Below are 15778 nucleotides of genomic sequence, written 5' to 3'. Positions count from 1 at the left end.
AACTGAAAACACAGACCCAACAGGAGGAAGATTCCAGGTACTGAAATAAGTCTGCTCATAAGCTGCATGTGACAAACAGTGAGATCAGCTGGTTCCTCACAGCTTCTCCTTAAACCGGATCATAAGAACCATGACCCAACCAGGTTCTGTCTGTCCCAGCAGCACAGGCAGCCAGGACATCTCCAAGGATCTTTTGTTCCTGATGGAGATACTCAGACTTAAATGCATGGATGGATCTGCAGTGTTTCAGCCAACTGCTGCTGCATCCCAGGAGAAGTCTGAACTCTGAAATTTGTTTCATTAAAAAATAAAAAGAATTTAAATTAGATCTTGTTTTCTATTTCTAAACATATGATCAAACTATTCCAGACCTATTCCACTTCCTTAGATAGTAGTGACTCATTTTACATGACTGCACTATTTAAAAGGAGAACCAGGGTCCATGTCACTGAGCTTTAATCTGTATGAGAGGAATGAGATTTAGGTTTTTCTTCAGAACTATGGAACTAAATTTTGTCCATAAAGTTTGTTCAAAATCTTTTTTTTTTTGAAACGTTGAAAAATAACATTGGAAATGGAATTATGTTTTTTGTCGAACAGCTGGCCCCTTTACCTGTGGGCGGGACTTAGATGACATGGGATGATTGACAGCCAAGGTGTCCGGACAAAATATTTCCTACTATTTTAATCAGGAACTGGAAGTTAAAATATCTTTGATTCATTTACTGAAACATAATTTTTCATATCCCTAGAACAATTAAACAGAGAACAGTTCATAGTCTCCCTCTTAAAGTGATAATGAGGAACAACAACTATTTTTTGAGATGAGTAAGAATCAGGAACAATCTTTTGCCATCATTACACCAAAATCCAAACATAAGATAACATTTCTAAAGAATTTGTTTCCTAAATCTTTCTTTAACAAACATATGTCTGTTAAATATATCAAATATATCTATAACCTTTTCTTTCAATGTTAGCTGAAAATTTCACAAACAGACTGTTTTTACTTTGCAAAAGTAAAATGCAAGTCTTATGTTTGTGACGACTAAAGAGTAGTACTTAAAAGTAATAATCGACTTTTAAAAGTGGTTTGATTAGCCACATTTTAGTTTGTAACTTATGTGAGGTATAATGTCAAATCCAATCTTATAATTGATAACATAAAATAAAATAAGAAAAGAAACGCAGTAAAAAAAATAAGTTTTTACATTGGTTGATGTAGAAAATATTTTTTTAAAACTCAGTTATATGCACTTTTCAATGTTTCTTACGTTAATGAATAAAACCCCATTTTGTAATATAAATACTTCAGTTTTCTTCTTGTAAATAAAAAAATTCTATCAAGAACAGTTTCCTGTTGCCCTCTGGAAATAATGTGCAACTATATATGTTTGCAAAGAATATTAAAAGTTTAGTTAATAAAGACGATTCCCAAAAATACTGGTGCACCACAATCAAACAAAATATGTGATATGAATATTTTACAGATATAAAAAAATAGCAAACATAGTTCTGTAGTATAAAAGCTTTAATTAGTTGATTATAAGCTAATAATACAAAGAAAAGATTATAGTGGCCCTTTTGTAGTTTCAGTGAGAAATACAGCTGGTGAATTAACTTCAGAGTTCAAGTGATCATTCAGCGGCTCTGTCCCCTGTACCTATACAAGATGTGTGACTCTAAACTGACTCTTTCTCTGTGAGATTAACAGATTTTATTTATTAGTGCCATCAGCTGTTCTCCGGAGTAAACAACGTCAGCTGATGGAAGAGGCATTAAAACAACATGAAGACCCTCTCAAACAACATCTTTAGAGAGGGCAGGACTTCAAATAGTTACCGTGAACAAATAAGTATGAACAAAAAGAGAATTGAAGTAATAAAAAAAAAAGCTAACTCAAAGGCTGTAACAGGCAGCTTGCAGCTTTCCCGCCCCTATCGCTGCACCACCAATTACAAGGCCGTATATGATTCGCTGGCCCTGTCAGGTCCCCCGTGATTGGCCAAGAGTCCATTCTTATTATGTTAGCATCAAGTGCTTATGTTTGAATCGAAAAAATAAAGAATTGATCAATTGTAACACAAAAAAAGAAAGGAAAACAAGTACAAAACAGTTAAGCCTTCCATCCAGCTCAGATACCACAGGTGAAAATAAAAATGATGATGTAGGCCTGCCTGCTGTAGGCCCCACAGCTGTAACGGGTAAGCCTAAAAGAGAGAAGACCCAAAAATATACACACAATTATCTGAAGTTTGGGTTTACCTTCAAACAGACAGATGACCTTGAATTTCCAATGTGTGTCATTTTTTTCTACTGTGCTGTCAAACGAGTCTATGAAGCCATCAAAGCTGCAATGTCACTTGCAGACAAGCCACAGCCACTTAAAAGAAAGACCGGTTGAACACTTCCAAACTTGTCTCAAACAGTCATTGATAAAAAAAAAAAAAAACAGCCAAAGTTGTTGAGCTAGCTTTGAAATGCTCTTATCAAGTTGATCTTCAAATTGTCCAAAAGAAACAGCCATACACACTCTGAGTTTTCGATTCTTGTGTTCTAGGTATTTTTTATTGTATTTGAGTTCTTAGATATTTCCTCTTTGCCCTCTTGTGTCAGTCTCCTTTTCTCTAGCTCCCTTCTTGCCCCTGTTCACACCTGCTCCCAATCTGCTAATTATCCTGGTCTTTGGTTCTCTCCCCCATATAATCTCCTCCTGTTCTGTTACTCTTTGCTGGTTTGTCATCATTACTTTGTCCCCTTGTTATTGTGAGTATTCTTGGTTTTCAGCATTTTGGATTTTTGTGGATTTATATTTTTGGATTTTTACTTCTGTTAAACTTTTGTTATTAAACCTTTAAGTAACCTATCAAGTTTTGTGTCTGCATTTGGGTCCTGTCAAACCTTCAGCACCACTGTGACAAAGGCAGTATTCAGTTTAAGAGGTTTCCCTGTTCCAACCCCGCCAATTTTCCTTATCTGGTGATTAACAGGCTTTTGTTGAACTGTAATCACGATAATCGGCTTTGCTAAAGCAGAGAAACCTGTAAAACCTGCAGTACAGTCACCTCTGAGAACCGTCTTTGCACATTCCTGGTATATTAGATAAGCAAGTTTTTTGTGAAAAAAAAAAAAAGGTGGGATCTTATGTGAGTGAAAGAGAAAATAAGAAGCAAAGCTGAAAAGGGACCGCAGTGAACACAGTGCTGAACATTAAGATATGCAGGGAAAAATTTTCTACATTTTGGCACTTTCTGCTTTTTTTTCAATAATATGTTACACTATATTTTCATTCCACAGCAACGGCAGTTTTATGAGACTTCCTTTCGTACCACAAGGTGTGTTGGAAAGAAACCGGACCCCTTTTAGAAAGATTATGGAGCATGTTTGGACAACTCACACCTCAGACGTCCGCCATAAAACAACAAGTAGACATTTGGATGTGTGCCCTGACACCCCTCCAACTCTTGTGGGTCCACTTCTTGTTGAGTTCGAAACCAAACGCACTCTGGAGAGTGTCAGGAATCATGTTGGGTCTTCACTTCGCCAGGGAGGACGATATAAACCCCCAAACTACATTTCAAAGCAGAAGGTAAGTCAACAGGTAGACAAGTATATTATAAGACAAATGAACGGATGCTAAATGTTAACGTGTAAAGTGAAGTAGAGATACTGAGTCTAATTTCAGACTCAGCTTCAACTTCAGACTCAGAAGGATTGTTTCTGTACACAGAGAAAAGAAAAAAATATGAATCCGTCAAATACAAGATTCTGGAGTTACTTTAAAGACAAACTAAAAGAGATTTTACTAGGTCTTTTCTAAAATGTAGCATTTACCGATGCCCATCAACTGTTAAATGATACATGATTTAGGCTTCTAATAGGGTAAAGGGTAGGCCAGGGTCTGCAACCTGTGGAATTGTTTTTAATAGAAGCTAAAAAGGATATTAATAACTAACCAATCTACTTTAAGAACAAAAAAACGGTGATAGGAGCTTTTGTGGTTTTTATAAAGAATATTTGAGCTGAATCTTTACAACAGAAAGACATAAAAAGGATCAGAAATATGTTTTTAGAGCCGTTTTTCTTTTAATTAGCTTGGAAATTATATATTTGATCACTATTTTAAAAGCAAGAAATACCAATTAATGTTTGGTTGTTTAAGATGGCAACAGGTTCCCTACACAACAGATATTTGAAAAAAAAATAACAGGTTGTGTTTGATTAAAGATTCATGTAATAATGCGGGTCTAAATGGCTGTTACCTAGTCTGACCAAAAATAGCTGTTTGAATATGACAGGTTGCAGACTCCTACACTCATACAAATTTCAAATTAGCATATGCTTCCCAGCTGCATCTGTTCGGGATCTGGTATTTCAGCCAGACCAGGAAGTACCACAGGTGCAGAGGGAGTGGTATGAGCTGCCGATTGAGGACACCCTGACATCAGAGCTCTCCGTTCTCTGTGAGACGTAGATCTATCCGGTTCCTCCAGCTGCTTCAGGGTCTGAGGGTAATCACGGGTTGGCATGCATCCTTTATCTTCTCATTCTCATTTATTTACGATAAAGTGATTTTTGATCAATTGGATTTAAAACGCTGGGTAACAAAAAGGGGAAAAGAAACAAATGTTTTCTTATTTATTACTAAAAAAGGTTTAGTTGCTAACATGGAAATGCAGCAAAGAACTTTTTTGAAACATTTAAATAGCTTATAATTAACAAAAGTCATTGTCAATTTCTAACACTACTCATTTCTAACACCGTTGCCTTATTGCAAAGAAAGGTCTAGTACTGTAGCTTCTAGAGCTCTCTAGCATGTCGATTTTCCATAAATCAAGTCACTTTGAAATGCTATGATGATTAAAAGTTATCCTTACTGAAAAGAAAAGGCTTCGACATAGCGACAACATTAACAACACTATTTAGAGGAGTCTTTGTCCTCCACTGTTATAACTACATCTACAATGCATCAATTTATCAGATAAAAATTTTAACTGCATCCCTCTTCTAGGTGGCGATCATAATCCCATTCCGAAATCGTTACGAACACCTTAACCACTGGCTTTATTATGTCCATCCGATCCTGATGCACCAACAGTTGGACTACGGCGTTTACATCATCAACCAGGAGGGAGACGGAGTGTTTAACCGGGCTAAACTGATGAATATAGGATTTGTTGAAGCACTACGTGAATACGGTTATGAGTGTTTTGCCTTTGCTGATGTAGACCTGGTACCCATAGACGATAGAAACCTCTACAGATGTTCTGAACATCCAAGACATTTGTCAGTGGCTATAGACAAATTTAACTATGTATTATCTTCAGTAACGGCCTTCGGTGGGGTCTCCTTACTGTCAGAGGAGCAGTTCTTGAAGGTCAACGGCTTCTCAAACACTTTCTGGGGCTGGGGTGGTGAGGATGACGATCTCTACAATAGAATCATCTTTCGAGGAATGTCTATATCACGGCCAGACGCCAAAATTGCAAAATACAAGATGATCAAACATAAAAGAGACTTACACAATGAGGTAAATCCAAAGAATGCTATCAAAGCAAAAGAAACAGCAATCAATATTGATACTGATGGACTTAATTCTCTAAATTATACTGTCAAAGAGATTTTGAAGGACAAAATGTACACTTTTATCACTGTGGATGTCCAGGCTCCACCAGTTTAAATACCGACACTAGACCCCTGTCTTAACTGGAGTTCAGACGTTTTAACTTGGAATGGTGGCAGTCATAGATTTGTGTTTATCTTTTTAAAAGCAGCTAGAAAATGTAATAATACCAATTTGTTGGATTTATTTTAAAAGTAAAATAGCTTCAGTATATACTATGAATGAAACTGTAAGATAACTGTTACAGAAAAGGGAGGAAGGATTGTTCGCCTTATTCTTTCCAAAAGTCAATAAGAGCTTATTTTACATGTTCAACATTTTGTTGCCAGTTTCTAAGACAAATTGTTCAATAAATGTGTTCAACAAACCTGATAGGTCTGACCTTCCATCTTCACCTTGTTTTTTTTAATAAAGAATTGTATAAGCAAATCATAAAGTAAAAATAAAGTGTGTTTTTTTACATGTCAGATTGATAAAATATATTACACTATTTACCTTAGAGTGGAATAAAGCAGTTTTACAAAGAAATTATATTGTATGGTGTTGGGTTCAAAAATGTAGGTTCATAAAAAAGAAACTGAGTCCACACAGAAGCGGGATTTTTTAACGGCTTCTGCAGAAGGAGAGAGCTACGTTCAGCTACATCTACTCTCTGACGGGCTTCCTCAGCAGAAGCCTTTTTATTAGCAGATCATAACACAAGGGGTGGGTTACAAAATAGTGTTCTTCTGACAAGGCAATTGATCAGGTCATAGGACAAAATAATCCTCTGATTGAATCACAGAATAGACTGGTCTCCTGATAACTGTGATTAGCCTTGCACAAACATCAGCAATTTTCTACCACCGTTGCATGACAGTTTGCAGTAAACAGAGTGAGGCATCTCATTTCTCCAATGTTCCATATGGACACACATTAACTTTATAATCATCATTGAATAAACCTAACCTATGGGTAAATAAATTAGCATGAATTATTGTTTGGCAAGTAGTCTTTTTTTATTATTTTTGTGTTGGAGGGGTTGAGATAAGGAAGATATATTTAATATTGTGTCATAAAGTGACTTTAGGAAAGAATGTCCTTTTGATATTCATATGATAATTCATTATCTCTCTTTGGTGAGTTAAGATGCCCAATTTTTTTTCTATTCAAGGAATTTAATCAGTATTGGAAGTTCAGATCAATATTAATAAACCTTGGTTCTTCCTTGAAATTTGGCATTTTGTAGTGTGCACTATCTGTACTTTCATTTTTCAAAATTAATGGATAATGTCCCCCAATAAAAAACAAAATATGACAAAAACATTTTTCTTAAATAATTTATTGAGTTACATCCATCACAGTACAGTAACGTTACAGAATGTTTTTAAATCTAAGCAAACTTACTGCAAATACGTTGCCTAAAGTTGACTTTTTTGCCAAAGTCTGTTTAGGATTTTGAGATGTTTATGAGGGAAAATTTGCAGATTGAATCCTTTGATAGGGAGAAGAGGAGGAGAAAGGCAAATAATACACACATCTGATGTAACCTTGATTATACAATATAACTGTTTTACTTGTGTTAATAGCATTTGATTTCAAAATAGTGTTTGATTTCTTTGAGCTTGCTGCTCTACGGTGACACACCCCATCTAAGCCGATCACCTTTTGGCAGACTGTCAGTTTTTAGCACAACACCACCTCGCCCAAGTTTCTTAACCTCTTACACCCTAAGGGAGTATAAATAAATTTCTGCCTGACAAAAACACACAAAAGTAAATAACTTATAGCCTCAAAGCTATTAGATTTAAGAAGAAACATTTGGTACGTCTGTAAAGGTAAGATGTCATAGAATGGTTTTCTGGTGTCAGCACCATTGTAGCTTTGACCCTGCCTGAAATATTAGGGACAAAATACAAAATATTTAGCATTTTTTGAACCTCGCCAAAATTTTCTTTGAAATAAACATTGTAAAACACTACCAAAATATTATTTATAGCACAAAAAAGTAGTACAGACTTTCAAATCTAAATGTTGTGTAAAAATATACCAAATTTGGACTCAATCAGATGAATCATATTTATTTTAGAATGGTATTAGTGAGAAATTTCTTAGGCGGAGAGGCCATTTTGGCACATTTATCCATAAATGTCACCAAACTGTGCCAAATATGCTTTTTACATCAATACTGGGGGTTTGGTAAAATTACGAGGTCACGTAGCAGCTGGACCCGCCGGTGGGTCCGTAGGGTTCAAGGGGTTAACGCTGCTGGGTCAAGATCTATTTCAGTAGTTGCTTCTAGCAGTTTGATTCTGTCTGTTAAGCAGTCGAGACAATACAGAACATAATCATTAGAAATCGTGATGTATTCTGACAAATCAGCAACTTGCCTTAGTTTTCTATGGCATTCCATAAGTTAGTCATTGCTACATCTTTGCCTGGAGGGAAAATCCAATCCTGCACTACTCTTACTTAATTACCATTTCCGGGGAGCTAGGCTTTGGCCAATAGTTGTGTAAAAATATTGTGGTGTGAATCGGCATGAAACATAAATAACAATGTATTTTAATTTTGGCGTGAATAAATATCAACAATGAAAAGGGTTACAGTGGAAATCTGGAACAAAAAAAAAACAACTTGTAATAAATACACAAACATGAAATAAAGATAAAAATAAAAATAAAATAATGTATTACAGAAAATAAATGGGTTCAAAATAAGTCAGCAAGAAGAAAAGATAAAATAAAAGTGGAAGTTATGATAAATGTTTTTAGATAATTGATCAATTGTTAAAGAAATAACTTCTTTTTATTTATATGTTGCATTTAATGGCACACAAATTCATAACATTAGCCACTTTTTCATGCATCTTTATATTATTTAGTCCTAAGTTTATTTCTGTATGTGTTTTCTATAATGGCAGGATTGGTCCTCCATAGCATTGGGGGACAATAAAGGGATTTTCTATTCTGTTCTATTCTATTTCTAAATAAAGCACAATTATCTAAACACACCCTTCCATTTTGCATAATTCTTCAAAAGATCACTGTCTTGTGCATAATCGGTGAAATCAGATCAGCCCTTTACTGGGGGGAAGCCTGGACTATCGCTGGCTGGGTTGGATAATAGACTGGAGGAGGCATCATCATCATTGGAGCAGGCTGCATGTTGACCACTGTTTGAGATTGCATATTGAGGATAATAGGCTCCTTCTTGCGAAATTTCAGCTCACGATGCATCTGACACCAAGACAAGCCGGCACAGCAAAACGAAATGCATATGTCTTCACAGAGGGACCCCTAGAAATGAGCACATCAAAAATCGCTTACTGTTAACATGATGTGTATAATAATGTCTAAACATCTAATCTTGTCCTACCTTGATTCTATATTTATATCGCATGGCAGCTCTCATGGACACGGCTGCAGGAGGAATACACCCATAAAACCCGTAACAACATACGTCCCACAGTGGGAGACAGCTGCCTTCTCCAAATCGTCTTGAAACTGTGCTGGCAAGGCAAATGCCACACCAGAAACCCTAACAGCCTAAAACATAAATACACAGACATTGTGTGATCAAGGTTCGTGCGCTGTATTATTTATAGAAGATTTAAAGTTTGACTCTTACATGTTTTTGCATCTTCAAAGCAGTCGCAGAGACCACTGTCCCAGTCTCTCAGGGGTTTCTCTTCCATCGGAGACACAAATTCTGAACTTGCACTTGTTAAATAAGTTTATTGCAGAAACTAGAAAAAAGAACCAACACTCAGTGTTTAATGTTTTACCTTGTCATTCACCCTGCAGTCTTTCTGTTAAGCTTGTTCTGTGGTAAACAGAGACTCTTAAAGCTACAGTGTGTAATTTTCAGCGACATCTAGCGGTCAGACTGCAGACCGCAGCAACATGAACATCTCCCCCCCACCGCTTCTCCCCCCCAACAGTACGGCGAGCGTTACGGGACAAAATTTCTTCCACGACGTCCGCATCACCTACCCTCTCAAGTGATGAGGTTTGTTTACATAGATAATTTTACAGATAGTATTTCATTAGTCTGAGTAGGGTATAGATTTCATGTAGACTTAAGATAATAAATATACCCGTTATTTTTTCTACATCGTTGTGACGTTTTGGTGAGCTGCTTTGCATGGTGATATAAACAGACTACTAATTGTAGTCATTAGTTTAACAGCGAGATTGTGTTCGCTGGAAGAATATATATTCCCCGTTTACAGAGTCCAAGTCATTTTGGTGGCACGGGGGTTACAACGCGAGGAAGAGGGAGAGGACGAGGGCGAAGGCAGGGAGGCCGTGCAGCTAGGGCCAGGCGAGAGAGGGGTGCCAGCGGGGTGAGAGCAGAGGAGGAAACGCTTGAAGATCTCCAAAGGAGCCGGAGAGAAGTAACCGAGGTATATATCCAGAAAATTATTTTACAGAAAATTACTGAATCATTACCTATGAAACGTCAGGGACGTTGCTGAATAAGTATACTGGAGAGGAACAGCATCATCACGCCGCAGCATGTTATTGTTTTAGACAGGTCTGAGCATCCTGTACTCCAAAAACTGCAGTGATATTAGACAATTGTGTGTGTAGGATTAATTACCTGTCCAAGAGAAAACTGGCAACTTGAGCGTCACTTTGAAAACCTTTTTCCTCCATCAGTGACTTCCATCGTGTAAATGCCGTGCCAATGTTGATCCGTGTTTTTTGTCGTTTCTTGTCACGCTTGCGTTTATTCTCGTCGTGTTTCCGCTTCTTAGATGACGGGGGTTCGGTGTCCGCCGCTTTTCGTTGTGATACAGAGTAGGCATGATCCTCCATTCGTCTGATGTTTGGCCACACAGTGCCAAACAGTTTGCAAAGTCACTCACGCCTGCCGCCTTTGTTCACCTTTCTTGTTACTGATGCGCAGTATACCTGCTTCTTCTTCTTCTTTGGTTTCAGGCAGACTAAACGCTTCTCAGGCATAATACTGCCATCTACTGTTCAGTACCGTCTCAGTTCATCTCTCTCAACTTGCCGTAGTTATTTTCGAGCGTCATGGGAGATCTCGCAATCGCTAGTTTGTTGCCTCTGCGCTTGCCGTAGCGCAAAGATGTCAGCCTCCATGGCTGCGAGACCCGCTCCTATGTAATTATAAATAACGAATTCTAAGGCAGCGCAAATATTATGGTTAAAAGGCTGAGCTCATAGGTGATGATAAATAACATAGTTATGTATAATATATTAAATTTCTGACTTTATATGCCTGTAATTATTACACACTGTAGCTTTAATGGATAATTTCCTGGATACCATGCATTCCACCACTTTGGATCAAACATACCAGTAATTGGTGTCATTCTTTTTTCTTAGCAAAACAAATTTCATAGTGAAGGGTAATTTTTACTTCAAAGGCGTCATAGAATGATTATATAGGTTATTTGCTGCTGGTCCTTAAGGTCTCTGAATAGGGTGTGTAACATTGGTGGAAATGGCATATTTGCTGTTCTATGAGCCCTAATGCAACCCTGGTTAAGAGCCCCGGAATGAAACAACAGGTTTTCTTCCTTTTATGCTATGCTCATGAATATTTAGATGAGTTGTGCGCTGATTGGTTCAAATTGTTGATATGGTCGGGTGACCAGACGTCCTCTTTTTCCCAGACATGTCCTACTTTTCATACCTAAAAGAATGTCCGGGGGGAATTTCAAAATCGTCTGGGATTTTGGTTGACTACAGTGCAGCAGAACAGATCCGTGAGATCCAGGGCTGGTCGGGGCTGGGGACAGAGCTACCGAACCCGACCCAGTTCAAATGCCTGGTCCGGTCCAGTCAGCGGCCCCAGCAGCCAATGTTGAGTTATAGTCAAAAAGGTTGCTTCCTGGTTAAGATCATCAATGGTAGATCAAACCTCAAAAACTCACGCAATTCTAGCATAATAACTAATGTTGAAAACATTTTAATGAATCAGTGATGTTTTGTATTCAAATTCTAATGATTAAAATTAGTGTTGCGCCGATACTGATACCAGTATCGGACGGGGCCCCAATACAGCACTAGAATGGTGGTATCGGCGAGTACCAACAAATAGCGCACCGATACCATTTTGAGAACCAGAGGTTTATTCAACTATCATCACCCATTCCAGGTAGGCAAATAAAAAGTTCAACTAGATTCACTTTGTATTAGTCTTTTTCCTGCTTCACAAAGGTAGGCAGCAGCTTGACAAAGCCATGATGGCAATTATTTTACATCCAAGTTGTATGCAGGTCTTCATATATACACACACACACATCAATTTCAAACAGATGGTATCGGTATGGTATCAGTATCGACCAATACTGCACAGCCAGGTATCGGGTATCGGTATCGGTGCCAAAAAATGTCTAATTAATGCTGAATCAACTTATGCTTTTTTTCTGCACATGTTAACCTTATTGTATTTTTATTACAGCAGTATTAAAGACCTTTTAATTTTGGTCGATTTTGGTTCCCCAAGTGGACAAAAGCTGTTTTGTTTTGCCAGCAGGAATAATAAGGATCAGTGTGGCAAAGACCATAGCAGGGGAAAATCCTGATCTTCCCGTCGCCTGCAGTTGGGTTGAACTTCATTTCTGTTTCTAGTGGCTGTGTGAGAGTTTAATAGCAATGCAGTATTGAATCTAACTGTGGCGAAACAATGACATGATGATGTTAAAAATAAGAAACTTTAACTTTTGTATCGTATTCCTGCACCATTTTGTATGTCTGTCGTCATCCTCTTGAACCTCCAATCAGCCTTGGCAGAAGGCCTCTCCCTTTGAGCCTTATTCTGCTTGAGTTTTTTTCTGGTAAAATGGAGTTTTTCCTTTCCACTGTCAATACATAAATACATAAATACACAGAAATAAAAACCATTTGAAATTGTAGCAAACATGGAAAGATTAAAAGCTAAAACTTTTACTTTTTAAAACTTCCTTTAGGAAAAATGCTATTATTGTGTTTTGGAAATAGATTAAGGTTTTTAGCAGAATGTCTTACCTGAGAAACTGTGGTCAAAATTGTTGTAATCCAAAGATTTGTAATTACTTAGTGTTGTTTTATTAGAACACGGACTGTGCAAAGTACTGTATGGTCTCAAATGATTTATCCAGAGAAATCCAACAACTAACTAACCTTTTTGTGGTGAAGACGTGCTAACCTCAAACTATTTGTTTAAGGGACTGCACAATTTGCATACATTCTCATGTAGATGCTATTTATTTGCATTATGAATAGCAAGTTGATGTGGTCAGAAAGCAAAAGCCCTGCCTACCTTTCCTTCATCCTTTTCTGTTAACAAAGTGATTGCGTTGTGTGGAGCTGCAAATAGTGGCTTTTTTATTTTCTGGACCTGAATTGTCCAGCTCTGTTTTTCAGATTAAAGCTCCAAAACACATATGAAACATAAAGATAATTAGAAATATTTTATGGGTGCTACTTATCCATGAAGTAGTCCACATATCAGTAATTGCACTTAGATATAAAATCTTTACAGAAGATAATTTATCTTTGTCTTTTTTATGTTGAACTCTTAACATATGCTTAACTTGCTTAACTTAATTTTTTTGGTTGTTTTTAAAGCAAAATAATGAGATCAGCACCCCTAAAGAAACTGTGTTTACAAATCACTCCTCACTTTAGATACATTCAGGCCTATTTAACGTGATTGTGATATATTATTTCTCATTAGGCTGACCAGATGTCCCAATTTGAGCCGGACATTCACGCATTTCTCACTCTGTCCCTCCATCCTACATGTCGATAAAATGTCCCTGATATAACTGAGTCCTGTTTTAAAAAATGGTCTTAAATAATTACCAGCCCTTTTCCTAAATGTGAATAGAGCAGAGCTGCAGTTATTGTCAGAGATGGGAAGTAACGAAGTACAAATACTTCGTTACTGTACTCAAGTAGATTTTTCTGATATTTTTACTTTACTTTACTACTTATTTTTATGGCGACTTTTTACTTCTACTCCTTACATTTTTACACAAATATCTGTACTTTCTACTGCTTACATTTTAAAAATTGTCTCGTTACTTTAGTTTTGAATCATTTCAATGGAGTTACCGTTATTATTTTTCACGCCATCAATACCAAATTCAATCTAATTGGATGGGAATCTACGTTGCATTTGACGCACCACTACAAGATGAATCGACAGATTTGGCGGTATTCATTGGCGGCCAATCATTGCAGCTTGGTGGCGGTGGCGTTAGCATAGTAGCATGGACGACGAGATGATTGAAAATGAACACAACGGAGATCTAGTCCTATTGGCAGACATCCATTTAAAATGTAGGCAACGGCATGAAAAAAGTGGTTTCTACTTTTACTTTTATACTTTAAGTAAATTTACAAGCCTGTACTTTGTTACTTTTACTTGAGTAAAGAAGTTTAATCAGTACTTCCACTTTTACCAGAGTATTTTTTAACACAAGTATCTGTACTTTTACTCAAGTACGGAAAGTGAGTACTTTTGCCATCTCTGGTTATTGTCACACAGCTGCGTACGTGCCCCATGTCATGACCACACTGTGCAAGATGCTCTTAAAACAGAAAAGATAAAGGATTTTAATACATAATTTATTGGAAACTACATTTAAGTTGTGAAACCAAGCCATAACAAAGACTTTGGAACGGTTTTACAACAAAGTTAAAGTAAAAGGTGATTCTCAGTGATTTTTTTGTCAACTTTGCAGAGGTTACTTATTATTATTTTTATTATTTCATGATTTTTTTAAGATTTTAGGCAGAAAAAGCATCCAAGGAGGAAGTGCACACAATTTTATAGAAAACCTGGGGGGGTATACTCCATGGAGACAGTAAGTTTTTTTCTATGCCATAATGTACTGTGCAGGACTCTTAAATCTCATGTATTTATCATGAACAGAAGGTGTTGTGAATTTATTCCACGTGTGCAGAGTTAACTGTTTGATCATGATTTGACCTCGGTTCACACTTTCATTTGTTGTCTTAACGCAAAGCCAGTTGGGCGTATGTTCGCAAAACAATATATGACAGTTTTAGAGTTATTTGTTTAAATAACATATCTCTTCACCATCAACCCTCAGTCTAAATAGGAAGCTTCTCTCTCTTTCTGTTTTGCTGCCCCATTGTAAACTAAAATTATTTTTACGTTACGCATAATAAAAAGCATAAAGAGCATTTAACTTTTCCCTTGGGCTGTAATAGAGGATCTTTCAACCGCATATTGTATATAGAACTCTTTTGTACAGGCTTCAACAGATGCATAAACTCTATCGATACTACATCACACTCTATATGCTTTGGTTTAAACGTGATCAAATGCTAGATAAGCTGGAACAAGCCCATGCAAATGCTAGGTTGAAATGCAAGCGCATGCAAATACTGAAACCAGGTTTGAATAGGAGCTCTACCTTCCATCAGAATTTGTTAAAGAATGAGGATACTACATTCAGTCTGCCAAAGCTTATTACAGAAATGAAAAAATAAAAAAAAGAATGTCAGCAGCTTGGGCTTGAAATAAACCATGTTTAAAATAAAATAATTCCCATTTGCAAGGATAAGAATAGAAAAACTGATGTATTAAAGCAAAAACCAGATACTTCCCTGTTAATGCTCTCCTAATGATTATATAGATGGTTACTTTGAATTATTTATTTTTTTTATTATTTAACTCTTGCAAGAATCTGTAGGTATTTGGGGAATTAGCTTCATCAATCTATTTATCTTCTTCTGCTTATTATGTCAGAGTTGTGGTGAGGCCGAACAGGCCTCCCTTCACGGACTGTGGAAAGTGAGGATTTTGTCAAGATGATGGATCAGATTGCTAAAAGGCTCACTGTTCCAAAAAAAAAACTAAAATGAAAAACATTGTGGACAAACTATACCTGTCAGAAAAGGACAAATTCAAACAAAGACAACATTGACCTCAAATCTATTTATTTTATTATTCTATGTGAACTAGCTTTAAACAGCCAGCACTTGTGTTAAGTTCATAAGACACTTTATTTCATTTATTTGTTTCCTTTGTCAGGTGTATTTAATTTGTTTTAATGCAAGCATTTGTGTTAGTGTCTTTGAACCTTAACAATGTTCAAAATAAAAATGCAAATATTGTCAGAACATCTTCCATGTCTGCATGTGTTCCTTAAAATTGTGTTTTTTATCAAAAAGATGAGAGAAA

The 15778-nt window shown here is 36.7% G+C and overlaps 1 protein-coding gene and 2 long non-coding RNA genes across 3 annotated transcripts; 1 reads left to right on the top strand and 2 right to left on the bottom strand.

Moving 5' to 3' along the window:
* The first annotated feature begins 3217 nt into the window (after nucleotides 1–3217).
* On the top strand, nucleotides 3218–5785 carry LOC119787615 (beta-1,4-galactosyltransferase 1-like). Its single transcript, XM_038291582.1, has 2 exons — nucleotides 3218–3589; nucleotides 5012–5785. Exons 1-2 carry the CDS (start codon nucleotides 3218–3220, stop codon nucleotides 5678–5680), a joined length of 1041 nt encoding a protein of 346 aa, XP_038147510.1. The 3' UTR covers nucleotides 5681–5785.
* Nucleotides 5786–6934: 1149 nt separating this feature from the next.
* LOC119787617 lies at nucleotides 6935–8672 on the bottom strand. The gene is made up of 2 exons (XR_005281342.1): nucleotides 7867–8672; nucleotides 6935–7322 (listed from the first exon to the last, which is right to left on the bottom strand). It is a non-coding gene; the product is annotated as an uncharacterized LOC119787617 (long non-coding RNA).
* Nucleotides 8673–8986: 314 nt separating this feature from the next.
* LOC119787616 lies at nucleotides 8987–12761 on the bottom strand. The gene is made up of 3 exons (XR_005281341.1): nucleotides 12607–12761; nucleotides 9233–9350; nucleotides 8987–9150 (listed from the first exon to the last, which is right to left on the bottom strand). It is a non-coding gene; the product is annotated as an uncharacterized LOC119787616 (long non-coding RNA).
* Nucleotides 12762–15778: the final 3017 nt, after the last annotated feature.

Source organism: Cyprinodon tularosa, unplaced genomic scaffold (assembly GCF_016077235.1).
Source record: "Cyprinodon tularosa strain WSP-4 unplaced genomic scaffold, ASM1607723v1 ctg30, whole genome shotgun sequence".
Classification (NCBI taxonomy): Eukaryota; Metazoa; Chordata; class Actinopteri; order Cyprinodontiformes; family Cyprinodontidae; genus Cyprinodon; species Cyprinodon tularosa.
The sequence above is the reverse complement of the archived record's forward strand: the minus strand, read 5'-3'. Positions and strand labels throughout refer to the sequence as shown.